This window comes from Emys orbicularis, chromosome 11, assembly GCF_028017835.1.
Source record: "Emys orbicularis isolate rEmyOrb1 chromosome 11, rEmyOrb1.hap1, whole genome shotgun sequence".
Taxonomy (NCBI): Eukaryota; Metazoa; Chordata; order Testudines; family Emydidae; genus Emys; species Emys orbicularis.
This window is the reverse complement of record NC_088693.1, coordinates 33,552,852-33,576,630: the sequence shown is the minus strand read 5'-3', so window position 1 is coordinate 33,576,630 and position 23,779 is coordinate 33,552,852. Positions and strand designations below refer to the sequence as shown.

Genomic DNA, 23,779 nt, shown 5'->3' with positions numbered 1-23,779 from the left:
AATAGGATGGTACATGGGGATCCCAGATAGGATCCCTTGAGCCCCATATACCATCCTATTCCCTCACCCTACTCATACACCCCCACTGGAACTACATGAAGCTAGATCTCTGCAGACTGCAACAGGCAGAAGTGTGGGATGGGATGGATTTCTATGAAAATCTAGGTGGGAAATATAACAACTTGGAACTGTTACCTCTTCCTCGCTGAGTCATTCCTGGGAGGCAGCGGGACCATGAAACAACTGAATGCTTAGTGAAGTAGCATGGCATTGAAGGACAAGTGCCAGAGAAACAGCAGAGGTACCAGTCAGACAGTGAGAGGGGTCTCAGGGAAGCTGCAGGGCTACTCCAGTCTCTGCACTGAAGACTTGCTTCAGTTTTGCTACAGACCTCTAGTGAAGGAAAGGATCATGCCTTGCCTAAACTGCAGTCCCCCTAGATCTCTCTATCTCTGATCGTAATCAATGGTCATCACTTTGGTATCTGGGCAGCTCCCACCAGAGAGGATGGTTTAAGGAAAGCTCAAGATGAACCTTGCAGAATTTTCTTTCCACAGCCTCTCCTGCCTTTTCCATGGGTGAGGACAGTCTGGCCCATTGGTAATCACGAATGCCTGTTGGTTGTGTTCACCTCTCCCAAATGGGAGTCTGAGGAGGTGTCAGATATTATTGCCAGTAACTCATAACACATTCACAGGACTCCTAAAGTCAGTCATGGTGATCTAGTTTCTCAATATAAAAATGATTCTCTTGCAGCTCTGGAGGCATTCATACACGGCTTCATACCACATCTATGATTTAAATACAAGGTCAGTAGCTATTACAGAAAATTCATATAGTCTGAAGCTACTTTGCAATGAAATGACATTTGACTGATTTGTCTTTCTTATATGCTTTTTGTTTTGTTTTTCCCTAGATCTTTAGTAACTGAGAATCTACTGCCTAATGATACCCAGTACATATCCTGGTCACCTGTTGGTCACAAACTGGTTAGTAAATATAAGTGTAATGAAATGTCTGCAGTGCATTTCCAATACCACTGTCACACTGTCTGGAGTGGCTCATGACCATGAGTGCCTATCTCAGGGCAGACTGTCAAAAGCAGGGCAGATACTCCAAACTTGTGGTATGTTCTATAATAAGATTTCACCAAGCCAGCAACAAACGTGAACTCCTGAAGTATTACAGTAGTCTGATAATGGAGTCACAGACAGTCCCCATAGATGCCAGTCTATTTTGTCACCCAGGCAAGCTGGACTATGTGATAGATTGTCATTTTTGGTGTAAGTGACAACACATTCAGGTTACACCCAGTCCTCATACACCAGTCACTCACCCAGGTCAATTTGCATCCTAGATCTCACACCAAAGACAACACTGGTAGCCAATTCTGTTGTACACTAACTAAAAGTTTATTAGCTAGGAAAAAGAAATGAGAGTGATAGAGAGGATAAGAAGGTAAAATATATATACAGATGAGTTGCAGTCTATAATTTGAAATGGTAGGAGAGATATAGTAATCTACCAGTTTCCCAAAAGTCTCTCAGGGCTGTCCATAGTAACTATGGGGATCTCTGTCTTCTCGTTCAGTTATTCTGCCCTGTTAGAATCCACACAGTTCAGAGGTGAAGAATTTTTCCCTGTGTCCATACTTATAGCTTCTTCTTACAGAAAACTAGCTGACAGGGTCACTACCTGTGTGGGTTTTTTCTTTGATGATGGAGAGTGAGGAATTCATTTAGTCTTTGATCTCCAATTATCACACATAAAGTCCACTTGCTTTGAAGTTAGTACTTTTCTGTTAAAGTTCTTCATTTGCATTCCACAAGGCTTCTTTCTCATTTGATGGGTTATTTAGTTACAGGGGTATACACAATGTAAATGTTTGCTATTACATTATAAGAAGATACAGATAAGAGAAAACAAAGCATGCAGCATCCCATTAGTTTTTGTGAAGTTTAAACACTAAATACGTTCTAATACATTTAACAATCACTTTGATCTACATAAATACACAGTGAATTGGCCTGGCTTCCAGTTCTGCTTTTGTAAGCGTTCAGGGAGGCCTGGGTCTTTGGCATGAGTTGGCATCTAGTCTGCTAGCATCACAACCACAGTATGGATATCATCATAGAGGGGTGATGCCCACATTAAGCACAGATTTGTGATGATGGTGTTTTTCCACTGCTGGAGAAAAAGGTCAAATAGTTCCTTTAAAGTTACTGTTGCTGTTGGAAGCATTGCAATGCCTTAGTGATTTTTCTGAGCAATATTTCTGTAAATAGTGGAGGCTTTGGGCCCATCTATACAGTCTACAAAACAGCAGGAAGTAATACCCCACTCCAGAAATATTGCTTGCCAATGAATTGTGTGCTTTCTCAGGGTCAAATTCTCATCCTCTGAGTAAAGCCTGAGTAAATGATCTTTAATTGGGGGTGGGAGCTATAGAAGTGTTAGGGGGACAGAATCCTCCCTGACCCCAAATCAAAACACAGGATGTAAAGCCATTGTCCAAAGACTGCAGCTACTGTCCGCAGCCTCTAAGCTGTCATAGCAGCTGTGGTCTATAATGAATTCCTTACATGGAGTGTTGGTCTGTGGATTCCCTACCCTGTACCGGAGATGCTTGCTCCCATGACAAGCTAACCAGATAAATAGCCTTTGTGCATTCTTGTTGGCTGTGTCAATGGCCTAGAGATGCTGAATAGGGTTTTGCACATCTTACTTTATACAGAGCTCCTGAAAAACTACAGGGTCCTGCCTGCTGTAAAGAGTTGTCAAAGGAGTGCACCATCCTTACAAACTTTACATTATAACTAAGGCCCTTGCCAGTGTTTTATCAAAGAGCTTACAGCTTCCATTGTCAGGCAGGTGAAATAAAACACAATTACACTAAAGAAAGAAAATAAATCCGCATCTAGAGACAATATTAATAATAGGGCTTTAAAAACTTAATACAGATCAATACAAGGGAGACAGTGTAGCTGAGTGAATAGAATACTGTACTACAACTTGAGAGATCTACGTTCTGCTCCTGGCTTGGCCTCTGGGTGACCTTGAGCAATTCACTTTACCTCATCTGTAAAATGGAGGATGATACTGACCTCCTTTGTAAAGCGCTTTGAGATCAACAGATGGAAAATGCTATAGATGCACTTATCTCTTGATTATTAGCAACACCTGATGATTTTTCCCCCCAGGTCTCTGTTCATGACCACAGGCCAGATCACTCACTACTCCAATGTTTTCTGTTGCTAATTAATTTAATACTAATAAATAATGTTTTTATTTTTTAAGTGCCTGCATTGTATTTGGTAAAATGTAACTGTCGAAGACAGTCCCTGCCATCTGAAAGAGCGACAAATAAGACAGTGGGAAGGGAATAGGAAGGAACTCTGTGACTTGTTCTAGCATTGCATTCTAACAGTAACTATTGTAATAACTAAGTTTTTGAGGTTTTTTACAGGCATATGTTTGGAATAATAACATTTACATAAAAGAATCACCAGGTGTGTCGAGTGTGCAGATCACCACAAATGGAGAAGAAAATAAAATTTTTAATGGAATAGCTGACTGGGTGTATGAAGGTAATTACCTACATATTTTATCTTACAAGAAAATGTAGAAACTTATTTGGTAGTCTGTTTAAAATATGTAAAAATAAATACCTGGAGGAAAGAGAGCACCTTAAATGGTATCAACACCTAGCTTATACTATATAGAACTTGTCAGCCACAGAAATCAAAATGCTTTAAAAAGGAAAGTGGGTATCATGATACCCGTTTTGCAAATGGGGAAACAGAGGCATGAAGATGTGAAATGACTTGATTAATGTCACGTGGCAGGTCAGTGGTACATCTAGGCATAGAACCCTGGTCTTGTGCTTTCTAGGCCAGTGCATTATCCTTTGGACCAGGCTAACATGGAGGCAGTGTTGCCTAGTGGGTATAGCACTGGACTGGGAATAGGACCTTATGAGTTCTATTCCCAGATCTACCATTGTCCTGCTGGATGACCTTGGTCAAGTCACTTCCCTGCTTTGTGCTTCAGTTTCTCCATCTGAAAAATGGAAGCAAAGCACTTTGACAACTATGGATGAAAAGTTCTATAAAAAAGCTTGGTATTCTTGTAAATGAAAAACCTACATGTTAAAATATAGTAATTTAATAAATGCAGTGTTTTCCAAAATATTTTGCTTGCTCTGCCTCTACCCCATGGGTGGTGTAGGGATAGAGCTAGACCTCTGAATTGTTCCCATAGTCTCAGCTTTCATTTAAAAAAAAAAAAAACTCTATCCATTATCCTTATGAAGAGAATCTTCAAAACGTGAATGTAATCAATGCAGAGACAACTGCCTGAATTTGTAGAAAGCCTGAAATAACAGCTGTGAAGTGTGAACTTCCCCTGCACTTCAGTGAGTACTGACTCGTATGCATGCCAAGGATACTTAAAATGTCAACATTGTTAACTATTTTGCTGTTAATCAAAGTGTTGGAAAGGAGAGGAAGTCTGTTATGAAGATTTACTCCAGTGTTTTGCAAGATGTAGGTGGAGTAGGTTTGAAGGATAAGCTGGGATATCATGGAAGATTTATAAATTAAGGTGTTTAGGCCTTTCACACCACATGAGGTTACAAGGGGGCACAGCTGGTTTCATTTTCCTTAAGTGGAGCTCAGCTTTCAAAAGTTTGGGAAATACTCTATTAATAGTGTAACGATTACTGAGGCCACATGTGCTTGGTTTTAGTTATGGCCATTCCATTCACTGGCTGTTTGGACATACTGGGCCAAATTCTGCCCTGTGTAATTCCATTAAAGTCTAACCAGTGAGGTCAGTGGGGTTCCGTGACCGTAAATCTCTGCAGAATTCATATTTGTTTTTTGTGTGCATAGGTTAAAACAGGAATGTATGCCAAATGTTTAAATGTCTGGCTTTACCTTCCACGGTTGGATTTGGCAGTAGATCTGCTTTACTTCCAGATAACTTGGTTACAAGATTGAAAGCTCATTTGGGAATTTTATACATCATAAAGTGATAAAGGTTTTTTGTTATTTTAAAATGCATTTATTTTGTAAGGGGAGTGTGTGATAGATGACGGGACTAGCACCCAGTACAGATTTTTTTTTATTATTGCAGCCAGATTCAGGAAGTATAACTATAAAAGGCTATTTGTTGTAAGCATTCATTTACTATGTAATTCTAGAACCCAGGCAAATAGTCTGTACTTCAGTTGCTGAACTTCAGCATAAATCTGTGCAAAGCAAATTAGAACAATAATTCAGATGCAGACTCCAATTTAGCAGCTATTACTTCAAAAGAACGCCTTTGCATCTCTTTCAGAGGAAATGTTTGGCACCCATTCTGCTCTGTGGTGGTCTCCAAATGCCAGTTTTCTAGCATATGCAGAGTTTAATGATACAGAAGTTCCTATTATGGAGTATTCCTTTTATGCAGAAGACACGCTGCAGTATCCAAAGACCATTAAACTCCCATATCCCAAGGTCTGTGTTATTTATTAAACATGGTTGTTCAGCAGTTTGGGACTATTCTCTTAATCATTTAATCACTTCCTGCTAATGAAAATATTGTCTGTCTCTCCTCAACAGCTTGCTGTGATTACTCTTACTGAAGTCAACAGCATCTGGCAATGTTAACGTATTTTTATTATCTTCAGGGGGAAAAAGTCTGATTTAAGGTTTTGTTATTTCTCCAGAACCACTGAAGGGATGACAAGCAGTGATGGAGATAGTGAGGCATGCTGTTCTATGGCACTATGCATGAGGGTGTTGCATGGGCTTTAATTAATAGAATTCTCTCCTGCAGGCCATAGAACCTCTTCAGAGCTACAGCCACAGCCCCTGGTTGCTGTGTGCCTTCCATAGAGGAAGGAGGGGTAATATTGGCCAGTGTGTTTCATAGTCACAGAGTCACTGTCCACACCTATGCCCAGGGCTGTCCTTACCCATATGCCACGTACGCAGCTGCGTAGGGCACCAGGAAATTTGGGGCACCACATTTCCTGGTGCCCTGCGCAGCTGCATGCTGCTTCAGCCCCTGCCCCGCCTTTTCCCCATGGCTCCCGCCCCTGCTCCGCCCCAGCCCTGCCCCCACTCCACCCCTTACCCAAAGCCTCCACCCTGCCCCGCCTCTTCCCACCCTTGCTCTGCCCCAGCCCCGCCCCCACTCCACCCCATCCCCAAGCCCCTGCCCCTGCCCCGTTCCCACTCCCCTGAGGAATGCAGCAGGGCTGGGCCTGCACTCACTAGCAGCAGGAAGTGCAGTGGCCCAGCCCCAGCTGCGCCGCTGTGAGTGCTGGGGGGTGGTTCCTCCCTGTCCTCCAAGCCAGCCCCGCCCCCTTCCCCCGCATGGAGGCCTGCCCCCCCCACAGGTGGGCTGCGTAGGGCCCCAGAATAGCTAGTGACAGCCCTGTCTATGCCCTTCTATCATTGATATCTTGGAGTGCACCGCTTCCTTCCACCAGATGGCCACTGTATGCCCACAACGCAAGGAGAATTTGTCCCTTAGGTAGCAGAGTGAATGGGGGAAACTGAATGAAGCACAGCAAGGCGTAATGAATCAGAGAGGCACATACACAGAAGAAAAGCTGGTTGAACTTCATTTGGTGATGTTGACACTGGTCCAGCTGGTAACGGCCGGATAGTTGACTAATAGCATCAGGGATCCCAACTTGAATATGGCCGTTAATAAGCTAAACTCAGCAGGTGTGGAATAAGGTTTGCATTTACATAGCACTTTCGGTCCACAAATCTCAAAGCAAATGTTTCTGACTGGGAGGCCAGGGAGAGGAAGAGAGGTGTGTGAGAATCAGGAACATTTCAGTGGTACCATAAAAAGCACCATCCTCAGTGAAATCATTGGGTCATCTTTTGGGATGTTTCAGTCAATAGCTCCCAGGAGATTGATTGTTTTAATTTCTCATTTGTTGTGGGCTTTGTGACCAAGTAAGGAAGGAGATACTGGCGATGTTTTTGTTGGATAAGGATCTCACCAAGGGACACAAGGTAGTGGATTTGTTTGCTTCTTCACTGAACTCCGCAGAAGTATGTGTCCCTTTGAGCATGAAATATTGCTGGTCTTAGGAGGGATCAGCTATGAGTTTTTAACTCCAATTACTGGCATTTCTGGGTGATTCTCATTTGTAGAGGAATCAATGACCTGAAAGGGATGGTGCTGACTTCTCTTAGAGGAGAGGGCATCTGCTCAGGAAATATATTACTGTGAGATGTCAGAGCTTCCTGAATCCATGGTAAAGGGTGGTGTCACACATACACACACGAATATAACCCATTGCTGGAGAGCAATAAGCCCTACCCTCTGGCAGAAGTTATGGTATATTAACAAATACGGTAAATGAAGACAAAATATATCAAACACAATTATGGATATTTATTTTTATAAATGAAGATGTTTTTATTAAAACTATGTGGCTAATCTCTTAATAAAAAAGATAAGTATGTGCCCATCTGAACAGAATTGTGTTTCTTCACACAGTCTAATCTATATGGCACTGCTGTCTCACTGCTGCTGCACTTTACAGTTTCTTTGCTGTCTTCCCTAATTTCGAGAGTTGTTTTCACTTAGAAAGTATTTATTGTCTTCAAAAATACTGTGAAACATTTTATTCTTTTTTAGGCAGGAGCTGCAAATCCTACTGTAAAATTATTTGTTGTGAATACCCAAGCTCCTCCCACTGTGAATTCCAGTGAAATTATTGCACCAGCTAGCATAATATCAGGGTAAGTAGTTTTGATAGTATGTGTGTTTTCTCTGTGAATGCCCTAGATTACTACTATATATCACTGAGTTACATTATCACACTGCTCAGAGAGGAACAGGATTTACTGTGTAAAGCCCATGCAGAGATTATTCTTTCTAAAAATAATTTAAAGGTGATGGCATATTCCAGATTTCTTGTGCTCAGAATATGACACGTTATTGGCTCATCATATATAGTGGATCCTTCTTAGAGTGAAGTCATTTCACAGAACAGCTTTACTATCAGCAGAAATTGACTATACGTGGAAATGCAATTTGCACATTACAATGCACTGAGAAAAAAATTTAGAATTGTCACTCTATTTCACTGTAAATGAAGATTCACTGTATCTGGTTTCACTGGGAGGAGATTCCACTGTGTTTTCATTGGCTCATTTTAAAGCAATACTGCTTATATCGTGAGGTAACATAGCAAAGTTCCTCTGATTAAACTTAAAATGTGTAAACCAGCAATTCTGCAAGTAAATTAAAAGTCTTATTTCTCAAAATGCCACTGACAATGTATTACTTGACATCAATTTGAGTATTCTGAAAAGAGCAACCAAAAGGATTTAACACATACACGCACAATTCTGTATCCAAAGTCTCCTGTTTCCACAATACTGTAGACTTATGGAGTGTAAGTGTCTAATGTTTACAGTAAGGATTTAGAGACAGTGAGATAGTGTGTACTGTATCACACAGAAAGATGTGATAATCTTTAGATAAAGCAAAGCAGGCCTGTTAGTCAGGAAATAAAACAGCATCCTCTGCTGTGTTATCAAATAACTACAGCCAGAATACAGAGATATTCCATTCCAATCCTCACCACAGTAAAATCAACATCCTTTATTAACTGAATCAGTGATTGAAGCATATATCCAACCTCATGTATCTGTTTGCATTAATATATTGTTCATATAGTCTTTTATAGCCCTACAATAATTCCACAAAATATTGATGATGCTAGCTAGCTCTTGAAGTTTTCTAGATAGAAGTGTAGAATAAACATCTGTTTTCAGTTTAGTTTTTAATTGGTTTCTTTGTTCTTTAGAAAAATTTCCTTATATTTCACTAGCACCCAGTGAAAGCAGAACAAGATCATTCTTAGCTCAAAACAATAATGTGCACACACCCTCACAGCCTAATACAGGGCCTGATTTTCTACTGGAATTACTCTAGTTTGATATCCGTGTAATACCATATAAATCTGGGCTAACACAATGGTGAATCAGATCCAGAATTTTCAAGAATACAGATGTCTAAGTCTGCTTAGGATCAAATATGTTACATGTAACACTTAAATTAAACCTTGATCTTGTAAGTAAGGATGTAGGAAGCACTTGATGCTGTTACAAACATCCCTCCCCATGCACAACTCCCACCTCTCAAGGAATTACACGATAGTGAAGTTTAATAAATAAAAGATGGTCTGCGGTTGATGTGGTGTAATGTAAAACAATGTAAGTATTCATGGTGGGGACTGCATAGAAAACATTCTCACTGCTGAGGGAAAAGTAACCCCAAAATAGTGTGGGTTTGTCTCAAGTTTTCCCTGTTTTGAAAAGATAGATTTTTCCCCACTGTAAATAGACTGCCAGCTGGGGATAGAGAAGGGGGTGCAGGCAGGTTTTTTGGCATTTTCATTATGAGAGTGGTAAACTTTCACCCTTGTATGGCTAAATTCTGGCATTAAGTACAGCCCTTCATGGAGGGCTGGGAAGTGTGCATGGCCTTACTACCCCAGGGGGAGCTCCAGGAGATATTATGCCTGCACACATTTGCCTATGCAGTGCTGCTGAGCACTCCCAAGAAGCGTAGCCACTTCACCAAGCTTAAAGCTGGTGCTACGTGCACCTCTGTCCACTGATATCAAGTCTTGCTGGCTGGGCCCAGAGCGCTGACAGGACACGTGTTCTTTTGCACAAGCTAGTGCATTAGCCCTGATATTATGGGGTCCTTGCCCTCTCTGAGCATGAGGATGTCTATTCTGCCTAAAGAAAACAATGTGGAGAGAGGCTCCTTTCACCATCTGTGTTTCTTGAGTGGGTCTGGCCCTCAGGATTTAGGAATTTCTCATAAATTGTAGCATTTATCCAGAGGGGCACTCTGACCATTTCTCTGAGACATTTGCCAAAATGCTTGAAATGGCAACATTTTGCCATTTAACATTCTGGTGAAATTTGTGCATTTGCAGAAGGCCAGCACAAAGCACGTATATAATTAAAATCCCACTTATATCCCTGTGGTGCTGAGTGTTCATGTGGGATGGTTAAGTGAGACGTAAGTAATGCCCAGGCCTGTGCACAGGGATGGATTTCACCCTGTGAGACTATCCGTTTGTACCAGTGTTGGAAATGAGAAGTTTATAGAGTGGGAGAACACACTGTGGTAGAGGATTGCAGGAGTACGCTTTCCAGGGAGAAAACAAGGAAGTGAAATGCAATACTTTTGCACTGCCTGACATCCCTGTAATTTGAATTAATCACATCACAAATATAAAAATCCATGAAAACCAGAGGTACACTCCAGCCTACCTATTGGTTGTAAAATATGGTCATTAAAAAAAAAAAAGCTGCAAAAAGTCTTTGAACAAAATGATGGTTGTCATTTTTTTTTACTTGTCTTGTCTTGTTTGACATTTACATCTTCCTGCAGAAGTGTCAGCTTTCTCAATTTAAAGAAACAAAACCAACTTTTTAAATGCTTTTCATTACTAAATTTGGATTTATTTTCTAACTACCACAGAAAACAACTGTTGGAGGCATGGGTGGGAGGAGGAGAAGGAAGAGCATCAAAGGCTCCTTCTTCTAGCCATTTCCTTGTTGCAATTTCCTTTTTTTCCCCTGTGACTTGTGCTGTATTGCTCCATAACAGTGAAAACAGCAACATTAAAATGAAACATTCAATTTGAAACTGTTCACGAAACATAAAACCTGAAGTACAAGTGTCCTATCAGAACATTACAATCCACAGTCAAGTGCCATGGGCTGCGCAGCACAGAAATAGAGATTTATATACTTTATATATGTATGAATAGAACCCCTACATTGTAGTTAGAAATTCCCCAAAAATAATCAGACCAGGAAGCCAGGTGGCATATCTGACAAAGTACAGCTGTTGTGGTTGAAGTAAATAATAAGTTCAGGGTTTTTTGCAGAGGGGGCATGTTTATGGTCTCACAAACAGTTAACTAATTTCACCACAAAATCTCCCACCTGCTCTTTGTCAGCTGATTGTTAAGGGAAGGCGAGAGAAGAAACATGAACTTTGACAAACATGTCAGCTGTAGAGCTAAGAGCAAAGTCCTGTGAAGACATTTGCATTAGATCAGTTCACAAAGCCTGCTGTAATTACCCCTGTCATACTGGGAGAGCGTAACCTTATCTTCTCTTTTTACACACAAGAGTAAGGGATCATAGTTGGGAATGAGAACTACTGCATTCTGTGGGTGCTGCCCTTTGTTATAATAGAGTGAGGAGCTCATGCAAATAGAGTGCAACATTATAAAAGTGAAAGCTTTTCTCTTTGATTCTAAGTCCTTCCTGTAAAGCAAAGTTCTCAGCTAGATGATGTTCTGGAGATGGAACTAAGATACTTGAGTAGCAAAAAGGCCTTCATAGTAAGCACAGGATTCCCAGCGATATCAAACTGAGTCAGTGGGATAATAGGTCCCACTTAGGAAGTGCATAGGACCAGCTACAAAAATCTCCATTTTATCTGGACTCCCTGGTTAACCAAGGATTTCAGGTTGTCACTTCACTACCTCTTAGAACTTCATTGAGACTGTGGGATAAAACTCCAAAATCTCAGACCCATACCATCCATAGTACAGGGCTCTTGTCATGCTGTTGAGCAGTTCTGAGTGCATCCATCAATGTCTCTGTCAACATTTAATTATAATTCTTGTGGGACGCTGACACACAAAAACTAACTTTCTGGGCAAACTTTTTGGACAAACTTTTTGGCCCGAGGGCCACATCGGGGGATAGAAATTGTATGGCGGGCCATGAATGCTCACAAAACTGGGGCTGAGGTGCGGGAGGGGGTGCGGGCTTTGGGATGGGGCTGCATATGAGGAGTTTGGGGTGTAGGAGGGTGCTCTGGGCTGGGACTGAGGGGTTCGGATGGTGGCAGGGGGATCAGGGCTGGGGCAGGGGTGCGGGAAGGGGTGTAGGCTCGGGATGAGAGGTTTGGGGTGCAGGAGGGTGCTCTGAGCTGGGATCGAGGGGTTTGGAGAGCGGGAGGGGGTCAGGGCTGGGGCAGGGGTTTGGGGCATGGGGAGAGGCCCAGGGGGTGCAGGCTCCGAGCGGTGCTTACCTTAAGAGGCTCCCGGAAGTAGTGGCATGTTCCTTCTCCGGCTCCTATGTGGAGGTGCGGCCAAGCGGCTCTGCACACTGCCCCATCCCCAGGCACCACCCCTGCAGCTCCCATTGGAGTGTGTAGGAGCCGGAGCGGAGCTATGACCCGGCTTAGCTGCGTGGCGCGGCCCTGACCCTGCGCCCCGGCCAGAGCGCTGGAGAGGGGCCAAGCCGCGTGGTGCGGCCCCAACCCAGCGCCCCGGCTGGAGCTCCGGAGCAGGGCCGAGCCACGTGGTGAGTCTCGCGGGCCGGCTTAAAATGGCTCACGGGCTGGATCCGGACCGCAGGCCGTAGTTTGCCCACCCCGGAGCTAGTGCCTTACTGTATGAATGAAAGTAAGCTGAGGCATTACCTGATGGCTAAACAATAGACATCAAGCATTGCAATGGGTTACTGAGGTCTGTAGCATTGAATGCAACTGAAAAGTTCACTGCAACTAAAAGTGTAAGACCTGAATATGTAGAGTTCAATGAACTATTGGACACCACTATATAGAAAAGTAGCATATGGAAGATACTGAAGCATTTAATAGCGTTTGTTATTTCCAGGGATCACTATTTGAGTGTTGTAACATGGGTAACAGATGAAAGGATCTGTCTGCAGTGGCTCAGAAGGATTCAGAATTTTTCAGTCCTTGTGGTCTGTGACTTTACAAGAGAGAATGGAATGTGGCAATGTCCAGAGGTATGAAAAACGGAGCTAAATAGTCAAATGACTTAATAAATAAGAGTCTAGAGTGGGGTTGAGGAAAGAAAAATATATTCAGACATATTTGTGTGATACATAGACTATGTGAAATATACACTATAATGCCGGTTGCGGGGGTGGGGGGGTTGTGTTTTTTTCCCCTCAGGGCAAACAACATACAGAAGAAAGTAAAACTGGCTGGATCGGCACAGTGAGTATTCAGTTTCTAGATTGCAACATGTTACATAACACATTGATCATAATAAATGTTTTCCTTACATTTAATTAACTTCTTACCTTTCTAATTGTGTGTTACCCAGACCTGATCTATAACTTACCTTGGACAACTGCTAATTGCGCACATGTGGCAAAAGGAATAGATCTCAACTGGAGCTGTGCAAAACCCACTCATTTAAATTTCATGGGTTTTGTAACGCTAAACTTTCTGAGTTTGGCTCATAACCCTGGCTCCACATAGGTTAGATTGATCTAGGAGTTGCCAGTTGGCAACAGTCCTCTGGGACTGCACACCAGCTAGAGATAGCTGGCTTTGCCTCTGAGTCACTGCCTACCCTGGTGGTAGTGTGAGGTTGGAGGTAGGAGCCAGGTATTCTCTGTGAGGTGGACACCAGTGGAATTCTCAGCGAGACCTGGCCACTCTCCAGCCCCTTTGCACCATCAGTGTGGCAGGAAGGAGTCAGGATGTACTAAAACAATCTGGCCCATAGCCTCTTCACTGGTTTGGTCTTCAGCATAGCAAAATATGATATCACTCCATTCAAATCTCTCCCTTTTTTCTCTTAAAACAAAATAAATTTCCCCAAACAACAACAAAATCTGGCTCGGTTTTTTGCATACATTTTAACCAACCAGATGAAATTTTTCACACAGCTCTGCTGAGTAGAACCCCATCTAAATGCCATTTTCCACATTGCATAGGGACAGAATGCCATGTGGTAGAGAGTAGGCACCTGTTGAACTACTTAGACGATCTGGAGGAAGTGAAGGATAGACCCAAAAGATCAGACCAGAGGGAGAAATGTGTTTCAGAATTTCTGATGAGAACACAGAATATGCTCTCTACGCCCGCACTCTCCACACATTGACTCTGTTTTAGTCACAAATTCACTTTTAAGTCAGAAAGCAAAAAAATTAAAGAAACGCAGTGAGGGAGGAAACAGCAGGGATGAAATCATCCCCAGTACAATGATGAGAGATCATCCCACCTGCTGTCAAATTTGATATGGAGAGGAAGGCTTTAATGCTGACACATTTTGCTTCTGTACAGCAAAGGCTCCACAATTAGGCAATTGGTGTAAACTGTTGGGCAGAATGGGGAGTCTTTGTGCCATTAAAGTAGCAGGATTTAAAAAAAAATTTTAACTGTATAAAAAGGATCAAAGCCAAGATGAGGATTATTGACACAGAGATAGCAAATGTGTGTGAGACAGCAGGGTTTTTGATTCCACGGAAAACCAGATGGGTGACAGTCTACAGCACACTAGCCTGCTGTGCACTAACTGGCCAAGTGGACCCTGCTACCGTGCACTAAAATTTCCATTTCAAACAGCAGTAGGTCAAAGCACACTATGGAACTTTCAGTGTATGGTAGCTGGGTCCACATAGCCAGTTAGTAAGTGACAGACTAGTGCACTGTAGACTCATATCCTGGCTTACCATGCACAAACTGTCCATATAGGCAAGCCCGTACGTATTCTGTCCCTTTAATCTCATTCAACCCTGGATAACATGACACAGGTTGATCAGTGACCTCTTTTGTAAAGTGCTTTGAGATCTACTGATGAAAAGCACTATGTAAGAGCTGGGCAGTATTATTATTTTTTACCAACTAGAGAAAATTTTTTAGTGAATTCAAGATCACTCAGGACTCCATGGTCCCTAGGAACCAACAGTGTGTTACCTCAGAATTTAAGCCCTTGCCAGTTAAGTTAAAGGAGAATCACATTTAGCTGAAGTAAGATTGCAGTTTTAAATAGGGCTTTGAGAAACTAGTGAAATACATTCCATGAAATTTTGTACAAAAATATTATCAAGGAGACAGTGTTGTCCAGAGAAATAAACACAGGTATTGGAAAGGCTTGATCTCTAATCCCAGTTTATGCTACTGATTTACTGAATGGCCATAGGCAAGTCACTTTATCTGTCTCAGTTCCCCCATATGTAAAACAGGAATAAATAACAACATGTCCTGGGGGATTGTGAGGATTGGTTAATGTTTTGCGCATGTAACACACTATAGAAATATTATCTATTGTTATTTCACTTGGAGCATGTAAAGGAGTCCGGACTCACCCCTGCGGCACCTCCTACTGGTCATCCAGGGAATTAGCTCACCAGCCTCTGGAGTGCCCTCTGCAGGCCAGTGATCCGCCTTGTCCTCTACTGGCGCCCGTGTCCCTCCCAGGACCCGGTGCCCCTATTACTGGGATGCTGCCCCCTGGCAGTACCCCACAGATCTGGGTCTCCCCTCCCTGGGGAACCCCCACCCACTATCCCCAACTTGCCTCAGCACTAGGCCACTGCCAGTCACCAACTAGCCCCCGCTCCCTGGGGCAGACTGCAGTATAGGCCACTCATCACTGGCAAGGGGGGTTTGGACCTGCTGCCTTGGCCTAGCCCTGGGCTACCCTCTGCAACCCCCAGTACCCCTTGGCCTTCCGCTAGGCCGCAGCCTGGGGCTATCCAGGCTGGAGCTCCCCAGCTCCTCAGCCTGTCCCCAGCCCTGCTCCACTCAGGTACGCTATCCCTAGCTTGCTGCAGCCAGGCCCTTCTCTCTCTGCACTCAGAGAGAGACTGCTGAGCTTCTGGCTGCCCTGGCCTTTACAGGGCCAGCTGAGTCTGTTTGGGGCATGGCCCCAGCTGCAACCACTTCCCCCAATCAGCTCAGCCTAAAAGCTGCTTTCTCCAGCCACAGCCCCCTCTGGACCGGAGCGGGGTTACCACCCCGCTACAGAGCAATTTCATAGGGAGAGGAGGTTGGCCGATGGAGGTTCCTGTGACTGTGGGGCCTGTTTCCGATCCTCTGTCCGTTCACGTATCCGGCCAGAGTTCCTCTGGGCGGCTCCCTTGACACCTTTGAGGAGCAGTGGGCGCTGTCCGGGGTTCTCTGCTCGGTGTCCCCGTCAGGTTCCCTTCTTTTGACCCTTTAATCGCACTCCTGTCCCTGTTTTTACATTAGTTGTCCCCCGTAATCATTTGGGTTTTAGGTCCTGTGGGTCCTCCCCTTAGGCTGGGGGGGGGATCCTTTAGCCGACGGAGGTTCCTGTGACTGTGGGGCCTGTTTCCGATCCTCTGTCCGTTCACGTATCTGGGCAGAGTTCCTCTGGGCGGCATCCACTGGCTCCCTTGACACCTTTGAGGAGCAGTGGGCGCTGTCCAGGGTTCTCTGCTTGGTGTCCCCGTCAGGTTCCCTTCTTTTGACCCTTTGACCGCACTCCTGTCCCTGTTTTTATATTAGTTGTCCCCCGTAATCATTTGAGTTTCAGGCCCTGTGGATCCTCCCCACTTCCTGAACCCCAATATGTACAGAGCAATTTCATGCCTTTCAATTTTTTTCCTACTTGAGTTTGACCCAAAGCCCTCTGGAGTCAATGGAAAGACTCCCATTGATTTAATGTGCTTTGGATCAGGTCTGTTTTGTTGAATGGTTATGTCTTCAATGAAAACATAAAAATACAAGTGCCAGCTTTAAGCTGTTCTGAATTGTGAAGCCATTGTCCACTCAAAATTGGGCTATTTGCCCTTGGAAACTGGCTTGTTTTATTGGAAAATGAAGCCATTTTTCAACTGAAAAGTTTACAGAACATAGAAGACATATCAATGAACTATGCCCAAATTCATAAACATCATGCGGGCCCCCTCAAATTTCACATTTAGCGATTTGCAGTAACAAGTACACCATGATATTATAAAGTGACAGGGAAATAGTAAACCTGAAAGTCTTTAATTTGAAGGGGAGGTGGGAGCTCGTGGTTGGCAGGTTGCTAATGCACCGGAAATTCTGCTGCTGAAGAAACAAAGACAATATGTTGGCTGTGTTTACTTCTAAAGATGGTTGCTATAGGTTCCATGCACCTAATCAAAATAGATTTCCAACCCTGAACTGAAACAGTATTCCGTGGTATGTTTACCGAGATGCATGACATGAATGTTAAGAGCCTATGAATTCAGATGCAGAGGGATTCCCAAAAACTGAAGGTCAGCATTTTGTTCTTGGGTTTCTGTTATCTGCTCTAATAGTTTTGTTGTGTTTTTCCAGTTTCAGCCTTCTGACCCTTACTTTGCATCTGATAATATTAGCTACTACAAAATTTTAAGCAATACAGAGGGCTTCAAGCACATCCACTATATCAACAGCACAGGGGTGAGTAATAACTCTTAGGATAGTCACTGCTGATTTACATTTCTTCAGGCCAAGTTGGAATTTACCTTTCTACTTTTTGTCTCCCCTTGTTTTTAGAGCAGAATACCTATTACACATGGAAAATGGGAAGTAATCAGCATAGAAGCTGTAACCAATGACTTTATGTGAGTATTGTAAGAAAAGCAATTTAATTACAAGTCTTTACAACATAATACAGGTTAGTTACTGTTGGAGAGCCCACTAGGCGTGTATCTGTATCATTATTTGCCTAAGTACCTTTGAAAATCTAACCCTTGTGAATAGGCTGGAAGAAAGACCCACCCCACTTGTCTTTGTGGAGGTAGGGGTCCATAAAAGTTTAGTGGAACATAAAAGACTCACTCAGATGTGCACACACTCACGGTTCCCAACACCAAACTCTGCATGCAAATGCTTCTAAATTTGGGAAGATATTTTCGTTCTGAACTTTGCAATGTGGTCCTATCTTTGAGATACATGTATACACATGCACACTGCTATATGTATTTGACTGTATGCTTTTCCTATAACATATTATTAAAGGATACTACAGTCTCTGTGAAACACTATGCCCTTTCTTCACATACAGACCAGAAATTGTAGGGGAGGGGGGAAAGCAGCAGTTGCACTATTTTTTCTGCTTGATTTGACTGTCTAGGGAATATTTAAGGCTTAAGCCTACTGACTCTAAGAGAAGCTGTGCCAGGTGCACTTTCCTTATTTTGTTTTAGAAAAATTCTTATTTTGTTTCAATCTGTTGCTCACATAAAACCAGAAATGCCTCTTTTTAAGAAGGCCCAGCTCATTTTGGATGTGTCCTTCTGTAAAAAAAAATGTTTAGCCTTTAGTTCAGAGGGCAAAAGTCACCTTAAGTAATTATTAAAATTCTAGTGAAAAATGATGCGTTCTTTACCACTTACTGCATAACCAGTCTCTGTCAAAGCAGCCCACATGAACAAAAAGAAACTGAATTCAAATTATTCTGTTCCAGTTCATGACTAGCAAGAACTATAGGAATAGTAGATGCAATGTGTACCATGTATAAAATATGATGAGCCTGGTCCTCGTCTCACACTGGTATAAATCAAGTGCAATTCCATCTTAGTCAATGGAGATAAACGGATGTGGTGAGAGGAGAATTGGACCTATACTGTATTAAATGTGTGTGCGTGTGTTTGTCAATCACAATAAATAAGGCATCTGTTACAATAAATATATTTAGTTAGCAATATATAACAGAGTAACATTACATCATCTAAAGTCCTGTTCAGTCATTTACTCTGTGTAATGTTCACGCAAAGACAAAGAACTTTAAAGCTTCTCCAGTAGATCTTACTTGTAATGAGGCCTCCAGATGATGTACAGGGCCATTTAACCCACAGATTCCTGGATATGTTTTGATGCGAGCCTATTTAAGTTTTTAAAAAATCAATGTAGGACAGGTGACGGCATTGTGCTTGCAATACAAGGTGAAGTCCAGCTCATGCTATGGCTGGCAGCATATGAGCTAGCTTGACCGTGGGTCATTGTTTATCATAGCCTCTATCTCACTCTTGTGCATCATGGCTGGGGCCACCTGTCTTCTCTCATAGAATTTGACTCTTCTTGCACATTGATTTCTTGCAGCTAATGCCTGTTTTTAAGTTCAGGTACAATAACAACTCCTCTAATTCGCACATCTGGGTGGTGATGAGTAAGTAGGAAAGAAACCTGCCCAAATTGTGGTTCCCATAGAGAGAACTTGGAGGTCTGGCAGTTTGGGGCAGGTAGAAACTCTTGTAAACTGAACTGTATTGATCTGGCACCATTGATCAATAACTATGGAACACCATGTGATCATTTTTATTGAGTCACTTCTAGGTTCTAGCTACCATCAAGAATTGCACTGCTAAGGCTCTAATGACCAATACCATGAAATTCCTACATAGGACAACATTCTATCCCAGGACATGCATGCACAGTTCCCACTAACTTCACAATTCCCCTTAAAGTCAGTGGGATCCAGAATACTTTCCAGGGTGCTCTTTACCTACCTGGAGTTACAGGAATGTTGGAATAAAAGACTGTTACTAATCAGGCTGACAAGCAATTAAAAAAATTAATCGTGATAAATCGCACTGTTAAGCAATAAGAGAATACCATTTATTTAAATATTTTGGATGTTTTCTACATTTTCAAATATATTAATTTCAATTACAACACAGAATACAAAGTGTACAATGCTCACTTTATATTTATTTTTGATTACAAGTATTTGCACTGTATAAAACAAAAGAAATTGAATTTTTAAGTTCACCTAATACAAGTACTGTAGTGCAATCTCTTTATCATGGAAGTTGAACTTACAAATGTAGAATTATGTACAAAAAACTGCATTAAAAACCAAACAATGTAAAATTTTAGCGCCTGCAAGTCTACTCAGTCCTACTTGTTCAGCCAATCACTCAGGTAAACAAACTTGTTTGTATTTGCAGGAGATAATGCTGCCCACTTCTTGTTTACAATGTCACTTGAAAATGAGAACAGGTGTTTTCATGGCACTGCTGTAGCTGGCGTCACAAGATATTTACATGCCAGATGTGCTAAAGATTCATGTGTCCCTTCATGCTTCAACCACCATTCCAGAGGACATTTGTCCATGCTGATGACGAGTTCTGCTCGATAACAGTCCAAAGCAGTGCAGACCGACACATGTTCATTTTCATTATTTGAGTCAGATGCTACCAGTAGAAGGTTGATTTTCTTTTTTGGTGGTTCAGGTTCTGTAGTTTTTGCATCGGCGTGTTGCTCTTTTAAGACTTCTGAAAACATGCTCCACACCTTGTCCCTCTCAGATTTTGGAAGGCACTTCAGATTCTTAAATCTTGGGTCGAGTGCTGTAGCTATCTTTAGAAATCTCACATTGGTACCTTCTTTGCGTTTTGTCAAATCTATAATGAAAGTGTTGTTAAAATGAACAACATGTGCTGGGTCATCATCCAAGACTGCTATAACAAGAAATATATTGCAGAATGCAGGTAAAACAGAGCAGGGGACATACAATTCTCCCCCAAGGAGTTCAGTCACAAATTTAATTAAAGCATTATTTTTTTTAATGAGCATCATCAGCATGGAAGCATGTCCTCTGGAATGGTGGCTGAAGCATGAAGGGGCCTACAAATGTTTAGCGTATCTGGCATGTAAATACCTTGCAATGCTGGCTACAAAAGTGCCATGCAAATGCCTGTTCTCGCTTTCTGATGACATTGTAAATAAGAAGCATGCAGCATTATCTCCTGTAAATGTAAACAAACTTGTTTGTCTTAGCGATTGCCTGAACAAGAAGTAGGACTGAGTGGACAAGTAGGATCGGAAGTTTTACATTGCTCTGTTTTTGAGGGCAGTTATGCAACAAAAAAAATCTACATTTGTAAATTGCATTTTCACAAAAAAGAGATTGCATAACAGTACGTGTCTGAGGTCACTTGAAAAATACTATTTCTTTTATCATTTTTACAGTGCAAATATTTGTAGTAAAAAATAATATACACTTTGATTTCAGTTACAACACAGACTACAATATATTTGAAAATGTAGAAAAGCATCCAAAATATTTAACACTTTTCAATTGGTAGTCTATTGTTTAACAGTGCAATTAAACCTGCGCTTAATCACGATTAATTTTTTTGAGTTAATTGCATGAGTTAACTGCGATTAGCCCTAGTTACTAAACATTTTTTCCATGAAGAAAGAGTCACAAAACAGTAACTGCTGTTTTGAAAATTGCTCTTTTCAAACTGTTACCGAGAGAGAACCCTACATACTAGCTATTTTTTATTTTAGTAACTTAGCCAAAGTGCTAAACGTATTGAGCCAGATCCTTGGCCTGGCTTGATGCCCTTTTCGCTACTTCAGGGATTCAAAGTTTACTTAAAACTGCCTTAAATGGGCAACTGGGGATTCCCCCAGCAAGAGAGAGTTCCTGCATAATCCACGTCCTGCCACTTCCTCAACATAAGGGATGTGTTGGAGGGGACATGGCCAGAGCTGTTACAACAGCTCCTAAGGGCAATAGAGACTGGTACAGCTAATGCTGAGGCTGCTTTAAGTTCCAGCAGAGGCCAGATTGTTCCCCAGCTGCCTCCAGGATGGGTGGAAAGCCCCACCTCATCATGTGTACCAAGTGCTGTGCCAGCACACCCAAGATTCTGTTCCATAATTTAAAATATAGGCCAAAATCAAACCATATCTATTTTTTTCTGCTCCTACATAGACTTTTCTGAACTAACTTCGGCTCTATATCAGTCAGTGTGGTCACCCTATTTTCAGTGGTTCCCTTTGCTCCTTGTTTTGTTGCTGATCTAATCGGCTATGCTGGTGTTTCCTACATAGGCAGGTTCTCCATGTGCTTTGGAATCTCTGATCCAGGCCTGTAATTTCACAACACTTGGCCTCCAGGGTTATGCTTGTTCCTTTGATAGGCAATCCCAACTATAAAGACACAATTTAGGTACTTCTGAGTAGTGTTTCTGTCTGCACTCAGATACTCAATGGCAGCATTCAGTATGACATTGTCTGTGTCAATCAGACAGTAGCATGACAAATGCAAGCCAGGACTTAATGAAATCTGTGAAGGACTCTCTTCTGTCCTGCTTCAACAATCCTGGAATGCAATAAAATCAGTGAGGGGGGCCAGCCTCACCTGTTTTCATGGCACTAACCATGAAAGGAGGATAATAGTCTGGTTATACCGAAAGAAGGACAAGAGACATTTGATATGGCCGTAACTTTATTATTAAATGTCTGGACCTATCCAGCAGATAAAAGTGTACAGTACAGGTAACACCATGTTTATTCTGTAATTGCCCGGGGGGGTTCTACCAGCTCCCCCTCTTTTTCCATCCAGGTCCCCCAGCCAATCCATTGCTGGGACCTTACCAGCCACCCCCCTCATAGGAGGGTTAAGGTGGGCTATAAAAAGGGGGTTTGGCTCCCTGCTGTACCAATCATAGGAGCCCCAACTCCCCCCCCCCCATTCTGTTCCTTTAATGAACAGCTCCAAGCCATTTATCCGGTCACTGTTTCCCTTCCCTATGGAGTACCTGCACTGGACATCCGCCCCACACTTACATCATGAGTTACGACATACAACCTACCACCCGTCATGCCATGCATAGAATCATAGAAGATTAGGGTGGAAGAGACCTCAGGAGGTCATCTAGTCCAACCCCCTGCTCAAAGCAGGACCAGCCCCAACTAAATCATCCCAGCCAGGGCATTGTCAAGCCGGGCCTTAAAAACCTCTAAGCATGGAGATTCCACCACCTTCCTAGGTAACCCATTCCAGTGCTTCACCACCCTCCTAGTGAAATAGGTTTTTCTAATATCCAACCTAGACCTCCCCCACTGCAACTTGAGACCATTGCTTCTTGTTCTGTCATCTTCCACCATTGAGAACAGCCTAGTTCCATCCTCTTTGGAACCCCCTTCAGATACAGGGTGACCAGACGTCCCGATTTTATCGGGACTGTCCCGATATTTGCTTGTTTGTCCCACATCCTGACCGATGTTCGGTTGGGACACTGGACAAACAACAATTTTGCCCTGCGCTCTGGCGCACAGGCGGAGCCTAGAGGGGCTCTCGCCCCCCCGCCCCGACTCCGCCCCTTTCCCCCCCAATGGATCCCTCCCCAAATCCCCGCCCCCAGCCCCGCCCCCTCACTGCCCCATTGGATCCCGAGCTGGGCCCGGGGAGGAGAAGCCCCTGTGCACACGGGCCATGGCCGGCCAGGGCCAGGAGCGCTGAAGTGCAGCGCGGAGGCTGCTCCAGCCCTGCAGCCCACGGGGCAGCGCGGTGGGTCCGGGGGCAGCGCGGAGCGGGCAGGGCCCGGGTGGGCGGCGCGGCCCGGGGGCGTGGGCCGCCCGCCGGAGACACGCGGTGGAGAGGGGCTATGGGGGCGAGACTTGTCCCAGGTGGGGCGGCCGGCGGACAGGGGCGAGGAGCTGGCCGGGGTCCCCCAAACCGATAAACTTCCCCGCCACTGCCGGGGAGCCCCGCGCCTCTCCCACTCGGCTGCGCTCCAGCGGCTCGCCCAACCGGGAAGGAGCCGCTGGGCCGCAGCCGAGCGGGAGAGGCGCAGGGCTCCCTTCTGGCAGCGGGACGCGCCGCATGTGCCTGGGGCGGGCCGGAGGGCGGGAGGCTCCGCGGGGAAGGCAGTGCGCGCGGCCGGGGCCTGCTAATGCCCCCGGCTCCTGCGAAACTGCTTTTTTTTTTTTTTTTTGCTCCGCCCTCGCCACCCCCTCCCCCCACCCCCCGATATTTCATCCCTGTGATCTGGTCACCCTATTCAGGTAGTTGAAGGCTGCTATCAAATCCCCCCTCACTCTTCTCTTCTGCAGACTAAATAAGCCCAGTTCCCTCAGCCTCTCCTCATTAGTCGTGTGCCCCAGCCCTCTAATCATTTTCGTTGCCCTCCACTGGACTCTCTCCCATTTGTCCACATCCTTTCTTTAGAGGGGGGCCCAAAACTGCAATACTCCAGATGGGGCCTCACCAGTGCCAAATAGAGGGGAA

At 43.6% G+C, this 23,779-nt stretch overlaps 1 protein-coding gene across 1 annotated transcript in view; it reads left to right on the top strand.

The window, feature by feature from the left end:
* DPP4 (dipeptidyl peptidase 4) overlaps positions 1 to 23,779 on the top strand; it is an 80,674-nt gene that overhangs the window by 26,149 nt on the left and 30,746 nt on the right. Inside the window, exons 6-14 of the mRNA XM_065413784.1 lie at positions 757 to 809; positions 917 to 989; positions 3,467 to 3,587; positions 5,341 to 5,501; positions 7,654 to 7,757; positions 12,686 to 12,821; positions 12,991 to 13,035; positions 17,104 to 17,208; positions 17,305 to 17,372. Of these exons, the coding sequence (XP_065269856.1) occupies positions 757 to 809; positions 917 to 989; positions 3,467 to 3,587; positions 5,341 to 5,501; positions 7,654 to 7,757; positions 12,686 to 12,821; positions 12,991 to 13,035; positions 17,104 to 17,208; positions 17,305 to 17,372 (866 nt within the window). The remainder of the gene's footprint in view (positions 1 to 756; positions 810 to 916; positions 990 to 3,466; positions 3,588 to 5,340; positions 5,502 to 7,653; positions 7,758 to 12,685; positions 12,822 to 12,990; positions 13,036 to 17,103; positions 17,209 to 17,304; positions 17,373 to 23,779) is intronic.